The sequence below is a fragment of the Macaca thibetana genome, chromosome 16 (assembly GCF_024542745.1).
Source record: "Macaca thibetana thibetana isolate TM-01 chromosome 16, ASM2454274v1, whole genome shotgun sequence".
NCBI lineage: Eukaryota > Metazoa > Chordata > Mammalia > Primates > Cercopithecidae > Macaca > Macaca thibetana.
Genome location: NC_065593.1, coordinates 56,635,947 through 56,660,955, shown reverse-complemented (window position 1 = coordinate 56,660,955; position 25,009 = coordinate 56,635,947). Strand labels below are relative to the sequence as shown.

The 25,009-nt window shown below is 55.8% G+C and overlaps 1 protein-coding gene across 2 annotated transcripts in view; it reads right to left on the bottom strand.

Moving 5' to 3' along the window:
* Positions 1 to 25,009, bottom strand: part of B3GNTL1 (UDP-GlcNAc:betaGal beta-1,3-N-acetylglucosaminyltransferase like 1) — a 157,200-nt gene that overhangs the window by 106,819 nt on the left and 25,372 nt on the right. The window contains exon 5 of one of the 2 annotated variants that reach the window (XM_050763730.1): positions 22,636 to 22,700. In XM_050763730.1, the coding sequence (XP_050619687.1) occupies positions 22,636 to 22,700 (65 nt within the window). Of the gene's footprint in view, positions 1 to 11,485; positions 11,648 to 22,635; positions 22,701 to 25,009 lie in introns of those variants that run through there. The other variant, XM_050763731.1, reaches the window with a different exon arrangement.

Genomic DNA, 25,009 nt, shown 5'->3' with positions numbered 1-25,009 from the left:
CCCCTCTGCCCACCTGCCCACCTGCCCACCAGGAGCCAAAGTCAGCCCCAGGGGAGGTGATGGTCATCCCGACCATCCGGTTATTTCTAAAACCAGCGTCTCAAAGAGTTACTGATTCTGAGCGCAGTGGGGGAGGGGCCACAGCCACGTGGCACTTCTGCCGCTCCCAGGGCTGGAAGGAAACACGGGGTTCGGGGACCTGTGAGGACGGGGACCGGGGAACACCCAGCGTTTTCTGCTGGGACCCACGAGAACTACCTGCATTTAATTTGGGGAAGACAGAGAAAGAGGCCACTGGGAAGGGGCAAGAAGGGGGCTTCCAAGGTGGTTATTTTCAATGGTGGCCACACGAATATTTGCTTCACGATACTTTAATGATACTTTATGGACATTTGTGTTTTGTGCTGTTCTCTGTGTGTGTTTTTCTTCATAATGAAAATGATGAAACAAACAAGAATTTTGAACACGAGGTTGTTGCTAGAAGCACTTCTGTTCAACACGGTACTGGAGGTCCTAGTCAGTATCGTGAACTGAACCAAGAACGCGGAACGAGGAAGATTGGAAAAGACATTGGAAAGGGGTAAAAGGATCCTTATTCACAGGTGACATAATCATTTCATAGTAAACTGTAAAGAATATGCAAAAAAAAACCTCTACTAGAATAAGCTAATGTAGCATATTTATAGCAATAAAACTTGGAAATGAATTAATACCACTTTTCAATAGCACTGAAACCCACAAAATACTTAAAGATATATTTTATTACATTTATGTTGGAGACCCATATCCTAAAAACTACAGAACATTCTGGAGAGAAATTTAAGAAGGCCTAAATACATGGAGAGATACACTATGTTTACGGATTAGAAGACTCAATACTAAGATCCTCAAGTGGATTTACAGATTCAATGTAATCCCAACAAAAATCAGCAGCCTTGACAAGTTCACTCTAAAATTCTGCCAAATTCAAAGGACCTAAAAAAAAAAAAAAAAAAAAACAGACAAAAACCAACACAACCATTTTGACAGCAGGAAAAACGAAGCTGGAGACTTACAATCCCAGATTCTGAGACTTACTATAAAGCTATGCTGTAGCTTTATTCTTGCAGCTGCTACAATAATCATGTAATAGCAACCAAGACAGTGTGGAACTGGTGTAAAGAGGAATATAAAGATCAGGGGAACAGAACAGAGTACAGAAACAGATCAAATAGATCTATGCTTTTTTGGGGTCCATTGATTTTCAACAAGGGTGCCAAGATAATTCCACAGAGAAAGAACAGGAACATTGGAAAAACTGGACATCATCTGTGAAAAACAATCCGCAGCCCCATATACACCATCTTCAAAAACTAACCTGAAACGAACCACAGGTCTCAGTGTGAAAGATGGAAACAGAAGACATCTAGGAGAAAATGAAGAAAACCTTGGGGCATGCCGGGCGCAGTGGCTCACGCCTGTAATCCCAGCACTTTGGGAGGCCGAGGCGGGCGGATCACAAGGTCAGGAGATCGAGACCATCCTGGATAACACGGTGAAACCCCGTCTCTACTAAAAATACAAAAAAATTAGCCGGGCGCGGTGGCGGGCGCCTGTAGTCCCAGCTACTCAGGAGGCTGAGGCAGGAGAATGGCGTAAACCCAGGAGGCGGAGCTTGCAGTGAGCCGAGATCGCACCACTGCACTCCAGCCTGGGCGACAGAGTGAGACTCTGTCTAAAAAAATAAAAAATAAAAAATAAAAACATACCCAAGACTTGGTAGTTTAAAAAGGAGAGAGGCTTAATTGGCTCCCAGCTCCACATGGCTGGGGAGGCCTGAGGAACCTTACAGTCACGGCGGAAGGCGAAGCAAACCGTCCTACAACGTGGCAGGTGAGAGGGAAGACGGAGGAGTCCCTTATAAAACCATCAGATCTTGAGAGAGAACAGCCATGGGAGAGAAGCCACCTCCACGATCCAATCACCTCCCAGCAGCTTCCTCCCTCAACACGAGGTGATTACGGAGAATACCGTGCGAGGTGAGATTGGGGACACAGGGGTTACCGTGCGAGGTGAGATTGGGGACACGGGGGTTACCGTGCGAGGTGAGATTGGGGACACGGGGGTTACCGTGCGAGGTGAGATTGGGGACACGGGGTTACCGTGCGAGGTGAGATTGGGGACACGGGGTTACCGTGCGAGGTGAGATTGGGGACACAGGGGTTACCGTGCGAGGTGAGATTGGGGAATTGGGGACACAGGGGTTACCGTGCGAGGTGAGATTGGGGACACAGGGGTTACCATGTGAGGTGAGATTGGGGACACAGGGGTTACCGTGCGAGGGGTTACCGTGCGAGGTGAGATTGGGGACACGGGGTTACCGTGAGAGGTGAGATTGGGGACACAGGGGTTACCGTGCGAGGTGAGATTGGGGACACAGGGGTTACCGTGCGAGGTGAGATTGGGGAATTGGGGACACAGGGGTTACCGTGCGAGGTGAGATTGGGGACACAGGGGTTACCGTGCGAGGTGAGATTGGGGACACAGAGCCAGACCATATCGCCATATCGCTGCACAAGCTCCACACAAAATATCAGAAATGTTCAGTTTCACATAACATCACTGTGCCCCAAATGCAGTTTCCACGGCTCTAAGGTCTCTTCCAGTCCCTAACCACAGTTAGAAGAACGTGGCCTTTTCCAGAGCGGTAGTGGTGGCATAAGAAGAAAACAATCAGACTTGCATGCAAATCCATCATCACAGTACATACAGATCCATCATCTCGATACATACAGATCCATCATCATCACAGTACATACAGATCCATCATCTCGATACATACAGATCCATCATCATCACAGTAAATACAGATCTATCATCTCGGTACATACAGATCCATCATCATCACAGTAAATACAGATCCATCGTCTCGGTACACACAGACCCACCATCATCTCAGTACACACAGACCCACCATCATCTCGGTAGCTACAGATCCATCATCATCACAGTAAATACAGATCTATCATCTCGATACATACAGATCCATCATCTCGATACATACAGATCCATCATCTCGGTACACACAGACCCACCATCATCTCAGTACACACAGACCCACCATCATCTCGGTAGCTACAGATCCATCATCATCACAGTAAATACAGATCCATCGTCTCGGTACACACAGACCCACCATCATCTCAGTACACACAGACCCACCATCATCTCGGTAGCTACAGATCCATCATCATCACAGTAAATACAGATCTATCATCTCGATACATACAGATCCATCATCTCGATACATACAGATCCATCATCATCACAGTAAATACAGATCTATCATCTCGATACATACAGATCCATCATCTCGATACATACAGATCCATCATCTCGGTACACACAGACCCACCGTCATCTCAGTACACACAGACACACCATCATCTCAGTACATACAGACCCACCATCATCTCGGTAGCTACAGATCCATCATCATCACAGTAAATACAGATCCATCATCTTGATACATACAGACCCACCACCGTCTCGGTACATACAGACCCACCATCATCTCAATACATACAAATCCAAGTTGCGTACCTCCCCTTCTGACAGCACCCCCAGCAGACCCCAGAATCAAGAGCTGTCCGAGGCCTGCCCCCTCCCCAGCGGAGGCTCTGCCCCTGGCTTGCTGCTCTGCCCTGAGGGGCATGGAGAAAGGAATGCCTTTGAATTGGGAGAGAGGACAAGAAGAATTCCCTCTGGCCAGCAAACTATTCTAATGGGAAGCGGGATGAACAAAGAAATTGGGGTTGTAGCTTCCTGAGCTGGAAGACGCCACCTGCCCTTTTCTGGGTCTCACGTCGGGGAACTGGAGACGGGCCCCAGGCCCCACAGAGAGCCCCTTTCCCGGGGAAGGTCATCTCACCTCCGGAGGACTGAGCCAACCACACAACAGCAGGGCCTCAGCCAGGCGTCCTAAAAACTGGGCCCCCTTCGCTCTGTGCCCGCGGACCCCAGCTCTGGCATGACCCCTCCGTACCCACTGACGGCTGCATAAATCCAGAGCCACCCACACCAACGGGCGGCAGGAGCTGTGGGGTTGTTCCCGTCTTCCAAACGGACCAGCAGCCTAGAACACGCCATTCCCTGTCAAGCATGGGCGGCCTGACCAGCAGCGGCCACGGGCTCTCCACGTGTTGCAGAGAAAGAAGACAAAGTCTACCTAAGGTGCTGTCTGAGTTTCCTCCTCGGGTTTCCCAGCAAGATCAGAGAGGTCTGTAGCTCCCCTTCCCCATCCTCCTCTCTGCACCTCACGCCAGCAGCCCAGCAGCCCGCACTCGTCCTCAGCCAGGCAATTTTACTTAGAGCTTTTGCCACGGGATAATTTTCTTCCTGGAGCTTTCACGTTACCTGCACACCCCACATGGGTGCCTGTCCTCAATGTACCCACTGCTGTTCATCTGGCCAACGAATACTACGCGAACCTGAGGCATGTGAACCTGCAAATGTCTGGCCACTTTCAAAGTAAAAAACAGCAGCATTACTGGGTCCTAACTTTGAACTAGGTCCTAGGGATACAGAGAGAGACAGCAGCAGTCCGGTTTCATTGAGCCCACACTCTAATGGGGTAGAGGCACAGACAGACAGTGAGAGAGAGAGAGGAAGGAGGAAGGGGGCAGCCCCAGCCAGTGGCAGGAAGGAAAAAGGTGGACAGTGCACTGAAGATGATGCACAGGAGACGGGAAGAGTGGGGACCCGCAGGTGAGGTGGGGACAGTCAGGACCCGCAGGTGAGGCTCCCACAGGACAGGTGAGCTGGGGACAGTGAGGACCCACAGGTGAGGTGGGGCCAGTGAGGACCCATAGGTGAGGCTCCGGCAGGACAGGCAGAGGTGAGAAGAGTGACGACTCAGGGCTGAGGCTCCAGCTCACCCTTCATGAGACAAAGTCCCCATCTGAGCATCTCGGGACACACAGCTCAGAGCACTGTCTTACAAATGCACTCAGAAGGGCAACTGTTTCTCAGCTTTTGGGTAAGAACTGGGGCTCCTAAGGCAGCCCATGTGCCACCCAGTCCGGCACTGGCTGTAAAAGTATCGCTCGGAAGCTCCAAAAGCACCAGAGTCCGCCTGTGAGACCCGGAGTGTGTGCCTCGCAGTGGTCACTCCCTCTCAGTGGGTTTCGGAGCCAGTGCCCTGGAGGAGCCACAACGCCCCGGTCATTCCCCTTCGCGAAGCCTTAAAACGAACACACTCTGCCTAAACAAAGATATTTCAAAATCTCCCACTGTCTGGGGCACGAGCGCCTTCAGCAAACACCAAGTCCAGTGGCTTTCGGGAGCTGCAGGCTGCCAGGGATAACGCGTTACGGTGCCGAGGACACAGGCGGGTAAACACGCGGCCTGGCGTGGCGCCTTTGAAACGTGGAGGCCGCAGCAGCCAGGCAGGCCCTCTCCGGGGCTATTTTACCGCTTTTCCCCTGTTCAGGAACACCCTTCGTGAACACGAGGGTTAAGAAAGGAACAGCTCTTCTCGCAGAGACCAGAAGTGGGGTGGGGGCGTCTACACAGGCAGGGCTTGGCCGATTTGCAGCGTCCCGTTCAGAGAGGGGCCTTCTGCTCAGGGATCCAGGGCGTCCTCTGCTTTGCAGTCAGCCCCACTCGGCCTTTGTGGGGTCGGCCGCCACTGGAATCACACGGCCCCTGAACCAGCTACAACCACGCCGGGCCTTGGGTCTAAAACACAAGCCCATAATTTTTGCCTTAGGAATGAAAAGGAGAGGACAAATATAGCAGAAAGGAAGGGAGTGGTGTGTTTGGAGAGGGGGAGCTGGCACCGTGGCGTCCGCAGTGTCCCCCGTAGTTGTCAGGGTTCCCTGCAGGGACCGGACCAATAGGATGGACGTGCAGATGAAGGGAGTCTGTTAGGAAGACCGACTCACACGACGCGAGGGGAAGTTCCACGGCAGGCCGTCTGCAGGCCGAGGAGCAAGGAAGCCAACACGCCGCCTTCGTCCTGTGGCCTGAGGCTGGGGAGCCCCTGGCCAACCACAGGTGTGAGTCCGAGTCCCAAAGCTGAAGAACGTGGAGTCCGATGTTCGAGGCAGGAGGCCTCCAGCCCGGGAGAGAGGTGAGGCCGGAAGACTCAACCAGTCCCCATGTTCCACGTTCCTCTGCCTGCTTGTACCCCGGCTGCACTGTCCCCGCCCCGTCTACACCGGCGTGAACTCACATCACCTCAGCCCTGTCCCCGCCCCGTCTACACCGGCGTGAACTCACATCACCTCAGCCCCGTCCCCGCCCCGTCTACACCAGCGTGAACTCACATCACCTCAGCCCCGTCCCCACCCCGTCTAGCCCTGTCCCCGCCCCGTCCACACCGGCGTGAAACTCACATCGTGAACTCACATCACCTCAGCCCTGTCCCCGCCCCGTCTACACCGGCGTGAACTCACATCACCTCACCTCAGCCCTGCCCCCTACACTCCATCTACATCACCCGCGTGAACTCACGGACATTACCTTACATCCCTGTCCCCGTCTCGGCGTCTACATCACCTCACAGCTACACCGGCGTGAAACGGACACTTACCTTAGCCCTGACATTACCTTAGCCCTGTCCCCGCTCCGTCTACACAGCGTGAACGGACATTACCTCAGCCCTGTCTCCGCCCCACCTGCACCAGTGTGAACGGACACTGGCTCCTCTCCGCTATTTTCTAAGTTGCAGCAGATTCCACACAGCTGACACCAACACTCTTTTCTAAACAATTCCAGGCTAAAGCCGACAAGTCAAATATAGAAGTCAGGTGGCATGTGATGAAGAGATGAGGAAAACACACTTCCTCACTCAGCCAGCTACATCTGCATTTAGTTAGTTACTGACCAGCGTGTCATTCTAAATATAGGGAAAATAGCATGATTCAGGAATCTCTTGGTCACCACCATGCTCTGCAGTGAAATGCTTTGCTCTCAAAACCACCCAAGACAAAGCACAGGCCTCGTGTCCCCTTTCTGTTAAATGCATGCTGGGAGGTGCCCCTTCTCCTTCCTCCCACCCCCACGTCTCCCGGCCTCCCCTTCTCCTCCTCCCACCCCCACGTCTCCCGGCCTCCCCTTCTCCCTCCTCCCACCCCCACGTCTCCCGGCCTCCCCTTCTCCTCCCTCCCACCCCCACGTCTCCCGACCTCCCCTTCTCCTTTCCTCCCACCCCCCCCACGTCTCCCGGCCTCCCCTTCTCCCTCCTCCCACCCCCACGTCTCCCGGCCTCCCCTTCTCCTCCTCCTCCCACCCCCACGTCTCCCGGCCTCCCCTTCTCCTTCCTGCCTCCCCTTCTCCCTCCTCCCACCCCCACGTCTCCCGGCCTCCCCCTTCTCCTCCCTCCCACCCCCACGTCTCCCGGCCTCCCCTTCTCCTCCTCCCACCCCCACGTCTCCCGGCCTCCCCTTCTCCTCTCCTCCCCCCCCCACGTCTCCCGGCCTCCCCTTCTCCTCCCTCCCACCCCCACGTCTCCCGGCCTCCCCTTCTCCCTCCTCCCACCCCCACGTCTCCCGGCCTCCCCTTCTCCTTCCTGCCTCCCCTTCTCCTTCCTCCCACCCCCACCTCTCCCGGCCTCCCCTTCTCCTCCCTCCCACCCCCACGTCTCCCGGCCTCCCCTCTCCCCTCCTCCCACCCCCACGTCTCCCGGCCTCCCCTTCTCCCTCCTCCCACCCCCACGTCTCCCGGCCTCCCCTTCTCCTCCCTCCCACCCCCACGTCTCCCGGCCTCCCCTTCTCCTTCCTGCCTCCCCTTCTCCTCCTCCCACCCCCACGTCTCCCGGCCTCCCCTTCTCCTTCCTCCCACCCCCACGTCTCCCGGCCTCCCCTTCTCCTCCCTCCCACCCCCACGTCTCCCGGCCTCCCCTTCTCCTCCCTCCCACCCCCACGTCTCCCGGCCTCCCTTCTCCTCCCCCCCACCCCCACGTCTCCCGGCCTCCCCTTCTCCCTCCTCCCACCCCCACGTCTCCCGCCTCCCCTTCTCCTTCCTGCCTCCCCTTCTCCTTCCTCCCACCCCCACCTCTCCCGGCCTCCCCTTCTCCTCCCTCCCACCCCCACGTCTCCCGGCCTCCCCTCTCCTCCCTCCCACCCCCACGTCTCCCGGCCTCCCCTTCTCCCTCCTCCCACCCCCACGTCTCCCGGCCTCCCCTTCTCCCTCCTCCCACCCCCACGTCTCCCGGCCTCCCCTTCTCCTCCCTCCCACCCCCACGTCTCCCGGCCTCCCCTTCTCCTTCCTGCCTCCCCTTCTCCCTCCTCCCACCCCCACGTCTCCCGGCCTCCCCTTCTCCCTCCTCCCACCCCCACATCTCCCGGCCTCCCCTTCTCCTCCCTCCCACCCCCACGTCTCCCGGCCTCCCCTTCTCCTTCCTCCCACCCCCACGTCTCCCGGCCTCCCCTTCTCCTTCCTCCCACCCCCACGTCTCCCGGCCTCCCGCAGCTGCAGCGAAGAGCTGGAAGGGAAAGTGGAAACCTCTTCACGGGAGAAATGGGCTCACGCTTCTACAGCCCTCGGTAGCCGTGGGACACGGTGGGACAAAATGTTTCATCACAAAGGAGGCTGCATTGCCTTTCTCGATCTTCTGCAAATTCGTAATTTAAAAGTGCTTCCTCCGCTACTGACTCTGCGCGGGTTCCTGCTGCCTCGCCAGAGAAAACACCGGACCGTGTTCTCCAACCCCGGAGATGCTGGAGGGCACCGTGCCGGGAAGACTCGTGTGACACGTGGTCCCGTGTCCCCACACTTCCTGTGGACCTACAGGCTACACACGGGTGAACGTACAAGAGGCTCCAGGTGTCCACTCCTGGAGGCAGCGTCCCCGATGTGCCGAGGCAGCAGAGCGGCCCCCCCGGTCGTCCGCACAGGAGCGCCCGGCGCAGGCCTCAGGTAGGCCCGGCCGCAGCAGGTGGCCACCTCAGCAGCAGCCTCTGCACGGGGTCCTGCAGGCTGGCGGGCCCTGCTTCTAAATTCAACATGAACTCCCCGCGGGAGGCGGTGCTCCACGGCTTTCTGAATAGTTTCCCGGACTGGATATCAAGTCTCCTCCAAGACCACACGGCAGGTCAGAGTTCGCCAGACCAGGCGGACGACACGCACGGACGCGGCCAGCAGAGCCTCTCACCCGCCTCCAATCTCCAAGTGAGGTGGGTTCCATGGGGGCCCAACTGCTGAGGGATAAATATCTGTGTCCTGCGTAGAGACCGGGCTCTCCGTGTGGAGGGAAAAGCTGGGAACCGTGCAGGGCCCCAGCCCCACCAGGAAAAGAGGACTCTGGCCCAGAGGCGAAGCCACGCGCGTTAACACGTCCCCGGGGCTGAGCCTACGGAAGCTGTGGGGGCCTGGTGTGTGTCAGGCCTGGGTGAGGGGCCTGAGGTCCACGATGCCCTCGACACTTGGCCTGCCCTGGACCACATTCTGCAGCTAGACGGGCGACACCGTGACGCTGTGGACTGACCAGAACGCCGTAGCCGCAGCCAGGGGGCCGGGCCGTGCCGCTCAGGGGTGCAAAGCGCTCCAACAGCCCCAGACACCTTGCTGGACACATCGGCCAGCACAGAGGGCAGCAAACGGCCACCGCTGTCCAGGATCTCCAGAGCGAGAGCAGCCAGCAGCCGCAAGACCACGGTCCCCGTTCCAGGAGCAAGATGTCCTCCAGGGTCGTGGGGCCTGGTCAAAGGGCATGGAGGCCAGTCTGATAGGTTCCTCGCTGGCCAAATAGTGACAGTAAGTGACAGTAACTACTGATAACTCAAATAAAACAGACACACATAGAAACCGTGAAGCTCCCCCCATCACACACACACACAACGCGGAGTCACACACACACACACGGACACACACGCAGACACCACGGAGTCCACACACACATAGAAACCGTGAAGCTCCCCCCATCACACGCACACACACACACACGGACACCGCAGAGTCCACACACACATAGAAACCGTGAAGCTCCCCCCATCACACACACACACAACGCGGAGTCACACACACACACACGGACACACACGCAGACACCACGGAGTCCACACACACAGACACATACACACACGCAGACACCACGGAGTCCACACACACATAGAAACCGTGAAGCTCCACACACACACACACACACACACACACGGACACCACGCGGAGTCCACACACACACAGACACCGTGAAACCCCACACACACACACACACACACAACGCGGAGTCACACACACACACACGGACACACACGCAGACACCACGGAGTCCACACACACACAGACACTGTGAGTCCACACACACACACACACACACACACACACACACGGACACCACGGAGTCCACACACACACAGACACCGTGAAACCCACACACACAAGGGCCACACACACAACGCGGAGTCACACACATACACACGGACACACACGCAGGGACACCACGGAGGGTCCACACACACATAGAAACCGTGAAGCTCCCCCCATCACACGCACACACACACACACGGACAACGCAGAGTCCACACACACAGACACCGTGAAACCCCCACACACACACACAACGCGGAGTCACACACACACACACACACAACGCGGAGTCACACACACACACACGCAGACACCGCGGAGTCCACACACACATAAAGAAGTGCAGGTGCCCACTGCACTGCAAGTCTGATGAGCAGCAGGATGTGCGCTTGTCCTCACCTTTCCACACAGCAGGTGCAACCTGCCCCAGGTGCTAGAGCCGAGCCCCCTCAGCAAAGAGGCAAATCAAAACCACACGCGCGAGGGAGGCAGCGAGAGGGCCGTGTCACCTCCGAGACACGCCGGAGAGAGCTGCACGGCCTGACCTCGCCGTGAGGAAACACAGACAGCACGAGACACGCCGGAGAGAGCTGCACGGCCTGACCTCGCCGTGAGGAAACACAGACAGCACGAGACACGCCGGAGAGAGCTGCACGGCCTGACCTCGCCGTGAGGAAACACAAGACAGCACGAGACACGCCGGAGAGAGCTGCACGGCCTAACCTCGCCGTGAGGAAACACAAGACAGCACAAGTGTCAGGGTCTTCCACAAAGAAAGGGCCTCAGAACCTTCAAAGCATCAAGAAGAGCAGAGTCAAGGTGGGGCTGAGGGTATTCCAGGCGGAGGAGATTACAGAGACAGGGCAACTAAACGCAGCGCGATTCTGAGCAGGGGCTTCTCCCACAGCACCGCTGGGACGGCCTGGCCCAGCACCGGGTGTGAGTTGTGTCCCGGTGAGCACGTTCCTGTCGTGAGGGGAGGCCTGGGCTGCAGGAGAATGTACTCGGGATGACACGCATGAGGCTGGTGGCCTATGCCAATGGCTCAGGGAGAACAAAACGTTCTCTGCGGTATCCTTGAAACTTTCCATGAGTTCTGGTGGTTTCAAAGGGGTAAGAGAAATGGGCAAAAAGATGCAAACACTTTTCACAGAAAAGGAAACCCACACGGCCAAGAATAGAAGACGATGCTCACCGTGACCCGTGACCAGCAAGTGTAAATCCAGGCGCGGTGAGGCCCCCTTCACTCCTGCCCAGCCAGGAAAGTGAACCCCTGGAATTCTGAGTGCTGGAGCCGGCGAGAGTGCCGGCGTCTGCAGGTATCCGTCTTCCGCGCCCTTGGAGCTGGCAATTCCACTTCCAGGTACAGACCTCAGAGGAACAGCCAGAGGTTTATGCACGGGCGACGGCAGCCCAAAAGCCCATACACAGGAGGACAGGTGGATGCACACAGCAGGTTTGCTCGGCAGAGAAACCAAACGAACCGCAAACGACAGACACAGAGAGCAGGGCAGGGAGCCGCAGACAAACCCACCCTCGACAGACACACAGAGGGGGGCAGGGAGCCGCAGACAAACCCACACAGAGCGAGGCAGGGAGCCGCGGACAAACCCACACAGAGCGGGGCAGGGAGCCGCGGACAAACCCACACACAGACAGCCGCGGACCCTCGACAGACACACAGAGCGGGGCAGGGAGCCGCGGACAAACCCACACAGAGCGGGGGCCGCGGACAAACCCACACAGAGCGGGAGCCGCGGACAAACCCACACAGAGCGAGGCAGGGAGCCGCGGACAAACCCACACAGAGCGGGGCAGGGAGCCGCGGACAAACCCACACAGAGCGGGGGCCGCGGACAAACCCGCCTCACACGGCCCGAGTGATTTTCAACAAAGGCTTCAGCACAATCCACGGAGGAAAGAAAGGTCCTTCGACCAGCGATGCTGGGACTGCACAGCCACATGCACAGCCACACGCACAGCCACACGCACAGCCACACGCACAGCCACACACGGAAATTAACTAGAGATGGACGAGAGACGCCGACTGGAAAGTCAAAACTAGAAGCTACCAGAGAAATACAACTTCTCCTTCAGGGTGAGCAAAGGTTTCTTAGGAAAAAAACTAACTAGAAAACAGTAAATAAGTTGGACTTCACTGATACTAAAACTTCTGCTCATCAAGACACCATTAAAACACGAAGAGGGGCCGGGCACGGTGGATCACGCCTGTAATCCCTGTGTTTTGAGAGGCTGAGACAGGAGGACTGCTTGAGCCTCAGAGGCTGAGCTACAATGAGCCGAGACTGGGCCACCGCACTCCAGCCTGGGTGACAGAGTGAGACTCTCTCAAAAAAAAAAAAAAAAAAAAGCCACTTACAGGGAAAAAATATCCACAATCCATACACCTGACAAAGGACTTGTATCCATAATATGTCACAAAACTCTTTAACTCATTACTAGTCAGATAAACAGGCCAGGTGTCGTGGCTCACGCCTGTAATCGTAGCATGTCGGGAGGCCAAGGCGGGTGGATCGCCTGAGCTCAGGAGTTTGAGACCAGCCTTGGCAACATGGGGAAACCCCGTCTCTACTAAAATACAAAAAATTAGCTGGGTGTGGTGGCTGGAGTCCCAGCTAGTTGGGAGGCTGAGGCAGAACTGCTTGAACCCGGGAGGTGGTGGCTGCAGTGAGCCAAGACCGTGTCACTGCACTCCAGCCTGGGTGACAGAGAAAGACTTCATCTCAAAAAAAAAAAGATAAACAACTCAATTTTATAAAAAGTGAGATTCGGGCATGTCATGAAAGGAGATTTATGAATGGCCAATAAACCCACGAAAAGGTGCTCACCATCATCACCAGCCATCAGGAAAATGTCAGACCACAGTGAGACACACTTCGGGGCCACGAGAATCATGAAAATAAAGGCCGACGGCGTCAACGCTGCAGAGCCCGCACCTGCGGACGGGAAGGCAGAACAGCACAAACGCCGGAAAACTGTTCCGCAGATTCCTTTAGGGTAAGAATACCTTTCCCTGTGGCGTGCCAATTCCACCCCTAGGTATTTCCCAAGAGAAACGGAGAGGTACGTCCACAGAAAGACAGGAATGTTAACGGCGTCTTTCTCCCAGTGACCCGAGCTGGAAACCACAGCATGGAAACGATCATGGTGCCATCGCACGAGGATGAGGACACGGGACGGAGCCAGCAATACGAAGGCTGGAACGCACGATCGTTCGGCTGAGTGGGAAGAGAAACGCGAGAGCACGGCCGTGTGGTTTCACATACGCATGAAATTCAAGGGCTGGCAACGGAAGCCCCGGGGCTCCAAGTCAGGCCAGGGGCTGCCGTGGGGACCGGAGCCGGGAGCGCGCAGGGTCGTTCCGAGGGACAGGTCTCTGCACTTGACTGGGGTGTCAGTTACACAGGCATGCGAGCTGTCAGACATCGCAGATTACCCATGTTGTGCACAAATTTCACACGGAAATCTTGTACTTTGCTGCATGTAAATTCTGCCGCCATTTTCAAAACCTGGATAAACTATAATGAGATGCAATTACATGGATGGACCTTAACAGTAAGGTTTAAAAGTTCCAAAATACTACGTACAGTGATACCCATTTTATAAAGTTAAAAAGGACTGAAGTTAGAAATTATTTTTTCAGATTTGTATAGATACCAAATACTTATTTTATTTTATTTTATTTTATTTTTTTTTTGAGACAGAGTCTCGCTCTGTCGCCCGGGCTGGAGTGCAGTGGCCGGATCTCAGCTCACTGCAAGCTCCGCCTCCCGGGTTCACTCCATTCTCCTGCCTCAGCCTCCCGAGTAGCTGGGACTACAGGCGCCGCCACCGCGCCCGGCTAATTTTTTTTTTGTATTTTTTAGTAGAGATGGGGTTTCACCGGGTTAGCCAGGATGGTCTCGATCTCCTGACCTCGTGATCTGCCCGTCTCGGCCTCCCAAAGTGCTGGGATTACAGGCTTGAGCCACCGCACCGGGCCCAAATACTTATTTTAAAAGCAGAGCAAGGGAGGAGGAGCGCAGAATTTGGGCTGACGGTTACCCAGGCGGAAGGAGGCAGGGGATAAGTGTGGTCACCTGCGAGATGTGAGAGGCCTGAGCTGGCTCTTGTTTTAGGGGCAGGTCCATGGGTGTTTGTGACACTATAAAATTAAAAATCTAGGTGTGGAGTCCTAATTAGGGAAAAGAAGTCAGGCTTGGGGGAGCCGGGGAAGCAAAAAGAAAAAGCAGATTCCTCATGGTCCAGGACACACAGCATTTCTGCACAAGTAACTCACCCAACTCACAATCTTCCTCTGCCCAACTCATCAGCAGACCCTCGGCTGAGAAAAAAATACAGCTTAGGTCCCTGCAACCTCAGTGTTACCAGCACTGCTCGTGGCCCTCTCTAGCACAAGCACCACCTTTAAAACCCCAGCAAGGCTCTGTCTCCGGCCAGTCAGCTCCTGTCTTGCTGATGTGCCCGTTGCTTTCTTGCAACCTATCTTCGTGCTTTCTCAAATAAATCTGCCTTTCTTGACCTACAGCTGTCTTGGTAAATTCCTTTACCATCTGCACCACTGGCCTCAGTTAGTCGCCACCCAGGAAAACAGGTACCGTTATAATCACAGAGGCGAACAAAACGGGCCATGCTTGAACAAATGATGAGAATGTGTCCTGAACCAAGGGTCCTGATTAATTTGATTCTGGGCTCCTGAGATCCTAAGATCTAAATTTAAAAAGGAGAAAAAGAGGCCGGACGCAGTGACTCACGCCTGTAATCCCAGCACTTTGGGAGGCCGAGGTGGGCAGATCACGAGGTCAAAAGATCGAGACCATCCTGGCTAACACGGTGAAACCCCATCTCTACTAAAAATACAAAAATTAGCCGGGCGTGGTGGCGGCACCTGTAGTCCCAGCTCCTCAAGAGGCTGAGGTAAGAGAATCACTTGAACCCAGGAGGCGGAGGTTGCAGTGAGCCGAGATCGCACCACTGCACTCCAGCCTGGGCGACAGAGCGAGACTCCATCTCAAAAAAAAAAAAAAAAGAAGAAGAAGAAGAAAAAGAAATCATAATGGAAATTAGGAAACATAACTGAATAATAACTAGAGCTTTATATTCAAATTTACGGACACCCCCACAGTACTAAGTTCTCCATAAGAGGAAAACCAGTTGCTTAAATCTTACATTAGAAAACAAAAGCCTGGAGAGGAGGAGCCCAGCCCAAGGGCTAGGAACACAACAGCAGCATGAGCGCAAATAAAGCAGAAGCAAAACCACAGGTGGGAAAGTAAAGAAATAAAGGGACTTAGCGGAGAAGGAGGCCAAGGGCAGCCGTAGGGGTGGAAAGGGGAACAGCCTCCGAGGCGGGATGGGCCTGGGGCGCCACAGGCCGTGCTCAGAGCGCCTGGCAGTTGCGAGGGTTCTGGGGCCCGGCTACCGCTGCATCCCTGTCCCCTCAGTTCAAGGACTGGCAGCGAGGACGAGAACGGCCAGGCTTGTCTAACCCTCCCCACAGCCCCGGGGTTGCCACAACAACACTGCAGAGCTGGCGGAGCGGAGGCAGAGCCTTTGGGCCGTCCCTGTCTGCGGTGCCCGCCCCGCCTTGGCCCTTCTCATCCCAGGCACGTGCCCCCTCCTCTCACCTGAGGCCCCAGTTCAGAGGCCTCGGGGCAGTTCCAGGAAGGCCACGTGGCTTCCTGTGCATGTGGACAGCCACACGGCAGTTCCCAACGAGGACGGGAGTCGGGGGACGCGGCCGGTTCCCCGGCGAGGACGGGAGTCGGGGGACGCGGCCGGTTCCCCGGCGAGGACGGGAGTCGGGGGACGCGGCCGGTTCCCCGGCGAGGACGGGAGTCGGGGGACGCGGCCGGTTCCCCGGCGAGGACGGGAGTCGGGGGACGCGGCCGGTTCCCCGGCGAGGACGGGAGTCGGGGGACGCGGCCGGTTCCCCGGCGAGGACGGGAGTCGGGGGACGCGGCCGGTTCCCCGGCGAGGACGGGAGTCGGGGGACGCGGCCGGTTCCCCGGCGAGGACGGGAGTCGGGGGACAGGAGAGGGGTAGACAGAGGCTCTCCACCCTGAGAACCCTGAAGGGCGAAGGGAAAAGAAAACCTGGTCAGCTCAGAAGCAGGCAGCACTCTAAGAGCCGCTGGACCTCCCGGGTGGAGCTGCTCTGCGGACCTTGTCATAGACGTTTCGTTTGAACATTTCCAAGAGGCCTGGAATCCAAATCATTGTAATGAACGAGATATTTAAAGTCTATTTTCTTTAAAAGCCAGGCTTCTTGTTTTCTTTGTTTTATTCTGCTGAAGTTTCCAAGAACACAAACAACCGAGACGAGAACACGCAGAGTGTGCCAGGAGGAAACGCCGCGTCAGGCACTGATCGATCAGAGGCCGGCGGGGAAGGGCATAAACTCGGCGACGGCCGCCCGAGCACCCACGGGTCCCTCGCAGGACAGCGCCACGTTTTCCAGCGGGGAAGGGCGTAAACTCAGCAACAGCCGCCCAAGCACCCACGGGTCCCTCGCAGGACAGCGCCACGTTTTCCAGCGGGGAAGGGCGTAAACTCAGCGACAGCCGCCCAAGCACCCACGGGTCCCTTGCAGGACAGCGCCACGTTTTCCAGCGGGGAAGGGCGTAAACTCAGCGACAGCCGCCCAAGCACCCACGGGTCCCTCACAGGACCGGCGCCACATTTAGACAGGGCTCTGTGAGGACTCACCCCTGCCCCTTAGGAACCTGGCCATGGGACAGTCACGGGGGGGGGGCCTTCCACAGCCTTTCCGGACACCTGAGCCCACGTAATAGGCTCGAGGACAAGCCGTCCAGGCGCTGTCGCGTGACGAGAACGGCGTGCAGTGAGGCTGCACTCTGACAGCCGCGGGTGTGGGGCGGGTCCCAGGGAGGATGGAGACGCTTCATGAGCAAAAGGTGAAGATCTGTTTAAACTGTCCTCAGTTGCCAACCTAGAGGTCAGGAACCGTATCTGTCCCGCTCTAATGCCCTCTGCACATACTGGATCCAGAGTGAGTTTCAGGTGACGTTCATACTGGTCAGCCGGGCAACCCCCAGCGTCCCTCCAGGATGTTCACCTCTCGTCCTCATCAACTCCACAGGGCAGCTGCCCACAGGCCCAGCCTCACAAAATCTGCAGACCTGCTCCTGAGCCAGGCACGGGGGCCGGACGACGGGTCAGACCAGGCCCGGCCTCTGACCCAGACCGAGCTCGGGGGCTGAACGACGGGTCAGACCAGGCCCGGCCTCACAACATCTGCAGACCTGCTCCTGAGCCAGGCACGGGGGCCGGACGACGGGTCAGACCAGGCCCGGCCTCCGACCCAGACCGAGCTCGGGGGCCAGACGACGGGTCAGACCAGGCCCGGCCTCCGACCCAGACCGAGCTCGGGGGCCCTCAGACCAGGCCCGGCCTCCGACCCAGACCGAGCTCGGGGGCCAGACGACGGGTCAGACCAGGCCCGGCCTCCGACCCAGACCGAGTTACCCAGACCGAGCTCGGGGGCCCAGCACGCTCTGGTTCTCAGGCCTCCCTCCTCCTGTGGGGCCTTCATGATGTTGCTGCTTCAATGCACCTTCAGTATGAGACAAAGACCCCCCCGCGGCAGGGAATCAAACCCCCGAATACGAGGAAACGCGTTTTTGATGTTGTTCTCTCTAGACACGGACAAATGAGACCACGGATCTGTAAAAATGCTCTTTGGAACCAAGAGGACATGAGTTACCTGTCCTCAAACTTACACGGCTTCATCTCCCTGCCTCATAAATTCCTCTGTCTTTCTACTTTTTCTGCTTTTCTCAGGGTCCTTCCTCTTCTGTCGTGGTTTTGGTTTTTGGTTTTTCAACTATGAAGACCAAATCTAAACCCTGTGATAAAGTCTGAAGACCCAGGGCAGTATCTGTGTGTCCCACACTGAACCCCAAATAAAGCAGAGGTTCTGTGCCCCGTTTGTTCCCTCCCAGACACCCCACCAGTCACCAGGAGGGCAAGCGTGCCACGGCCAGCTGGTCTTATGCATCCCAGTGCGACTGGCTGCTGCCTGCAGCTTACCAGAGGTTTTCGTTGTTGTTTTTGAGATGGAATCTCGCTCTGTCACCCAGGCGGGAGCGCAGTGGCGCGATCTCAGCTCACTACAACCTCTGCCTCCCGGTTCAAGTGATTCTCCTGCCTCAGCCTCCTGAGTAGCTGGGACTACAGGTGCGTGTCACCACGCCAGCTACTTTTTGTAGTTTTAGCAGAGACAGAGTTTTGCCATGTTGGCCAGGCTGGTCTCGAACTCTCCTGACCTCAAGTGATCTGCCCACCTCGGCCTCCCAAAGTGCTGGGATTACAGGCGTGAGCCACTGTGCCGGCCCCAAAGCTTACCAGAGCTTTATCTTAGCATTATTTCATGATTTACTTAAACTAAACCCTGAGAACAATTCAGGTCCCTAGTGCTGGGGGCAAGGCTTCCCCGGTCAGACTTCTGCACCACAGTCTTTCTCGGACACCCCTGGCATCGGTGGGCTTCCGCGCCCAGCGCACCCTCCCTGTTGCTCTCCCAGTCCCACGGTGGCCAAGACTGACAGAGCCGGACGTCGATCCACTCTCATCTCTCCTGTCCTCTCCCCCGGACGGCTAAAAGGCATTTCGAGGGCCCGATTCCCCCCTTCTTCCCGTCTTTCACGCGGTTCCTGCTGCTGAGCTCGCTGGTGAGACCCCGGCACTGCTCTGTCAGGCGACTCCCGGGCCTCGCTCTCCGCTCTGTCCTGGCTCCCGGCTTCCGAGGGCCCACCGAGCTCGCTCTCCTGGATCTCCCACTCCTCCGTGAACCTTTTCCTTCCCGCCCTTCGGTGAACAAAAGAAAGCTACGAAGGAGACAGCAGGGAAGGGGACGGCTCCAGCATTTCCTCTTTTCTCCTGGGGCAAGATGGAAACAAAGTTGTCCCAGCTGGGACCTGTGTCCTGGGGAGATTTTAAGATGCTGCGAGGACAGGGAGGTTCTCACCTCCTGCCAGTCGCCAGCTAGAACTTTGCTGCTGCTGCTGCTGCGGCTGTCGCCGGAGAAAACATACGATCGCCACAAAATACTTCAGGAAGAACAATTTTAAACCGAAAAAGAAGATTACCGCAAGCCCGTCCCCCAAAGACAACAAAGCACCACTTCCCGTGTGGTGGGCTGAGCTGTCCTTGGTGGACGCTGTCTTAGCGAGGAAAACACTGGATGGACCATCTGAGCATAAAAACATGAGCCCAGGGGAGGGTCAGGAGAGAGGGCTGGAGGTTCTGCCTAAGAAAACGGGAGAAATCTGAGGCGTTTTGGTCTAAGAAGAAAAGAGACGAGAAGAAAGAGACCCAGGCAGCCGGACGGGGCCGCAGCAGCTGGTGCCGCCCTGGGGGCTCTGCCTTCCCGGGCCGGCGGGTGACTCTCAGTTCTACCCCGTCTGCGTGGGCACGCCTCTCCCAAACCTCCTTCCCGGGCCGGCCGGTGACTCTCAGTTGTACCCCGTCTGCGTGGGCACGCCTCTCCCAAACCTCCTTCCCCAGCCGGCCGGTGACTCTCAGTTCTACCCCGTCTGCGCGGGCACGCCTCTGCCAAACCTCCTTCCCCAGCCGGCCGGTGACTCTCAGTTCTACCCCATCTGCGTGGGCACGCCTCTCCCAAACCTCCTTCCCCGGCCGACCAGTGATTCTCAGTTCTACCCCGTCTGCGTGGGCACGCCTCTCCCAAACCTCCTTCCCCAGCCCCGGTGCCAGTTCTACCCCAGTGCGTGGGACGCCTTCTCAAAGTCCTTTCTACTCTCAGTTCTACCCCATCTGCGTGGGCACGCCTCTCCCAAACCTCCTTCCCGGGCCGACCAGTGATTCTCAGTTCTACCCCGTCTGCGTGGGCACGCCTCTCCCAAACCTCCTTCCCGGGCCGGCCGGTGACTCTCAGTTCTACCCCGTCTGCGTGGGCACGCCTCTCCCAAACCTCCTTCCCCAGCCGGCCGGTGACTCTCAGTTCTACCCCGTCTGCGTGGGCACGCCTCTCCCAAACCTCCTTCCCCAGCCGGCCGGTGACTCTCAGTTCTACCCCGTCTGCGCGGGCACGCCTCTCCCAAACCTCCTTCCCCAGCCGGCCGGTGACTCTCAGTTCTACCCCGTCTGCGCGGGCACGCCTCTCCCAAACCTCCACGTGTACCAACACCTTGTGCAGAGGCTTCTGGTGATCAAGGAAAAGAGCTGGGTCAGGAGGAGAGGAGCAGGCGGGTCCTGCGTGAATCCCTACGTAGGCAGGAGCCTGGGCCAGGGCGGCCTGGAGACGCCGAGCGGCACCCCAGGAATGCGCAGAAGCCCAGGAACCCGGCCGCAGAGAAGGGACAAATACAGACAAATTTCTTAAAGTTAATTTTAAAGTAATTTTTAAAATATCTATAGTCGAGTGTAGACCATACAAGCAACTACCTGTTATTCAGTCATTTGTCCTGCTGTTGAAAAGTCTTTATAAACAGTGACCCCCACAGAGACCTGCCGGAAACTTCTCCACCGTGACCCTCCTGTCCCACATTAACGTTTCCATTTTCCATCACAGTCAACGACCTGAAGCTTCTTTGTATCCAAATCGTTCTCAGAGAGGCTGAGAAGGAAAGCTGAGGAGTGAAGGACACTCTTCAGGCTCTTGATAGAAAATGCAAAGTTACACTGACAAGATGGCATCAATTTAGAGTGTCCAAAATACTAAGTTGTCACTTTTTTTTTTTTTTTTTTGAGACGGAGTCTGGCTCTGTCACCCAGGCTGGAGTGAGTGGCGCGATCTCGGCTCACTGCAAGCTCCGCCTCCCGGGTTCACGCCATTCTCCTGCCTCAGCCTCCCGAGTAGCTGGGACTACAGGCGCAGCCACCATGCCTGGTTAATTTTTTTTGTATTTTTTAGTCGAGACGGGGTTTCACCGTGTTAGCCAGGATGGTCTCGATCTCCTGACCTCGTGATACGTCTGCCTCGGCCTCCCAAAGTGCTGGGATTACAGGCGTGAGCCACTGCGCCCAGCCTAAGTTACCTACATTTTTAAAGTGTTATTAATTCAGTTTTTAAAAGAATCTCACTAATCTGTGTTTGAATACAAATGACTTAAATTCATAGAAAGTTTATTAGTTGTTTGTACATCCACTTCTGAGAGTCTGCTCCTGTCCTCTGCCTACTTACCTATTTTTCTTAGTGTCTTATTTGTTTGTTTGTTTTTTGACACAGAGTCTTGCTCTGTCTCCCAGGCTGGAGTGCAGTGGTGCAATCTCGGCTCACTGCAACCTCCGCCTCCTGGGTTCAAGCGATTCTCCTGCCTCAGCCTCCCAAGTAGCTGGGACTACAGGTGCCTGCCACGCCTGGCTAATTTCATATTTTTAGTAGAGACGGGGTTTTGCCATGTTGGCCAGGCTGGTCTCAAACTCCCGACCTCAGGTGATCCATCCGCCTCGGCCTCCCAAAGTGCTGGGATTACAGGCGTGAGCCACTGTGCCTGGCCTTTTCTTAGTGTTTTCTTATCAACCTTTATTAATCAGTAAGGTTATTAATCTTTTAAGTACCATATTTTCCGATTTCATCCCAGTTTATCTTCATTTTGCTTACATCGCTCTCTGCTGTGCAATTTACATTTTTATATCATTGTACTCATCATGATTAACTCATTAAGTGCAATTAAACAGCAACAACCTATTGACCTTAATTTTTAAGGCTGTCTAATAACTTTGATATGGCTGGGCTGTGTCCCCACCAACATCTCACCTTGAATTATCGCTCCCACAATTCCCACGTGTCGTGGGAGGGCCCCGCTGGGAGGCCACTGAGTCACGGGGTGGGTCTGTCTTTTCTAGTGATAGTGGGTGAGCCTCAGGAGAGCTGACGGACTTCAAAGGAGGAGTTTCCCTGCACGAGTTGCCTTCCTCACCTGCCGCCACGTCAGACACGCACGACTGTGAGGCCGGCCCGGCCACGTGGAACTGTGAGTCTATTCGACTTCTTTCTCTTTATAAATTAATTACCCAGCACGACTCGGCCACGTGGAACTGTGAGTCTATTCGACTTCTTTCTCTTTATAAATTACCCAGTCTCGGCAGCACGTCAGACACGCACGACTGTGAGGCCGGCCTGGCCACATGGAACTGCGAGTCTATTCGACTTCTTTCTCTTTATAAATTACCCAGTCTCGGCTGCGTCTTCATCAGCAGCGTGAACACGGACTAATACATTATTAGTCTAATAACCATTAGAAAAATGATTTTCAAGAACCACACTAAAATGTAAGATCATTTAATTATTACCAACATGTACACGTGTATACATTACAAACGAAAGAAAGTTACTTACCGAATCCAAAAAGCAAAGGTAAGACCCTGAGCTCTGGGCAACTGCTTGATTTTTAGAGTATCCGACTGTGGAAAAAAGAAGAGCAAAACTCTTTTGTAATTCAGTTTCCCGCAGCAATTCTCTTTCCTAGTGCTTAGTATACAATATTCTTTTTTTTTCGAGACGGAGTTTCCCTCTTGTTGCCCAGGCTGGAGTGCAGTGGTGCAATCTCAGTTCACTGCAACCTCCGCCTCCCGGGTTCAAGCGATTCTCCTGCCTCAGCCTCCCGAGCAGCTGGGATTACAGGCATACACCACCACGCCTGGCTAATTTTGTATTTGGGGTTTCTCCATGTTGGTCAGGCTGGTCTCGAACTCCCAACCTCAGGTGATCTGCCCACCTCGGCCTTCCAAGTACTGGGATTACAGGTGTGAGCCACTGCACCCGGCCAATATACGATATTCTCTAAGAAAGCTAGGAACATTTTGCACTGCCACCAAAAACGTGGGTCAGCTGTCAAAGGAATGAAAGGAAAGTCAGAGAGAGACAATATTCCACCTCTGAGAACAAGGATAAAACACAGAGTCCACAGGGTACTTCATCAAAGTCTGATACGCTCACTGAAGGAAAAAAATGAGATGGACCTTTACTGAGTACAGCACTAAGCTAAGTCCTGCAAATATTTTTTTAAACAAAATTAAAATACCCCTGGAAGGAAGTCTGTAAAGTCTACTCTGATGAAAGTCAGGATCCAGTCACAAGGGGGAAGTTGGGGGCTGGACACTGGGGTTTGCATGTGTGTGACGGGCTGGAGGTCACCGGGCTGGACGCTCAGCAAGCGGTTTGCGTGTGTGTGACGGGCTGGAGGTCACTGGGCTGGACGCTTGGAGGGTGATTATCTTGGCGTGCATCTCTGTGATGAGCTGAATGTGCGGCCAGCATCCCCAACACCAGAGTGGGTGCACGTCCCATGACAGACACCCACAGCGTCAACCCAGCAGAGCTCAATCTTCACGGCCACCGAGGGCAGCGGTGTCGTCAGGGCTCAAAACTGGGAACTACCCAAGCGCAGAGCGGAGAAGCTGGCAACACACATGACAAGAAGGCACCTCCAGGGCTGCACACACAGTGTGGGTGCCTCTCCCAGGCTGCTGGGCAGAGAAGGGAGCGGCTGCGGGTAGGGGCACTGGCCCGGAGCACAAGGGCAGCCGAAATTCTTCTGTGCTGTGAGAAACTAGGAACCGCCCTTGGGGAAAGGGGGTGACCAGCGGGACCCGAGGGCCTTCTGGGGGCTGTGATCTTCTGTTCTTCCTCAGGTCCTGGTTACATGGTGTGTTCATCCAGCCGTACGATGACGATGTACACTTTTCTGTGTGGATATTATATTTTAACAGGAGTTTCAAAAAGTCTTTGTCTTCAAAGATATCACAACTGAGCTGGAAAAAGAGCTGAACGACGACCTAGGGTTAAATGCCAAATGAACGGGATTGAAAGCAGGGCAAGGGAGGCTTAGAGGGTCCCTGTCAGGGAGCTGTGGCAAGAGCCTGAGGCTGTTAAGAATGTAAACCGGCAGAAGCAGGCAGCCCAGGGCAGACCACCATCCCGGGTGCCGCTCTGTGGGCGGTGGGCCGTCTGGGCAGGCAGCATTATTTGGGGCAGCCTATGTTCGGGAAAGCAGGCACTGGCCAGCTTTGTGGGAACCGCCTGTTGGGCTAAGAAGGTTCAACTTCCCCTGCCGGCAGGGGTAGCCAAGGAAGGCATCTGAACCAAGAGTAACCGGCAGAAATGGACGTGTGGCGAGCTCAGCTTGGACGCGATGGCAGGCGGATCAGAGGCGGCATTCGGCCCAAAACGAGGATGCTGAGGGGGCTCCAAGCGGCAGGACACCCACTTTCCCTAGAAACGAGGCTGGTAACACCGGACAGGTACAGCTGTGACGGCAGCCAGGAAAGTCACACGAAGCAAAACAGATGTGCACAGAATTAAACAATAAATCTCTCTGGTCCAAACCAAGACAAGCTGCAGAAAGTTGTGGGTCTGAGGGGACAGAGGCCAAGTGTGCATTTCAGCCACACCCGTGTCCCTCTCCCGTTTCCACTACACAGAGGGGCAGGCAGCGCTCCCGCCCCACGGGGGCTGCCCTGTTCCGGGAGGGGCGCATTGGCAAGCTCACGGCACCACTGGGACTGAGCGGCTGCACAGAAGTGAGACGTAGCGTCGCCCGCCCTCTCTGCGCTCTCCCACCCGGGGCAGTGACCCTCTGCAGGGTGGGGGGCTTTGGACCAGGTAGCAGTTTAACTTCTAGCATTAATCCCTAAAGTTTAGCCAGCTCAACCTAGTTAGCCAGATGATCCCAGATGTCAAAAAGCCAGGGGCATGAACAGGTGCAGGGAGG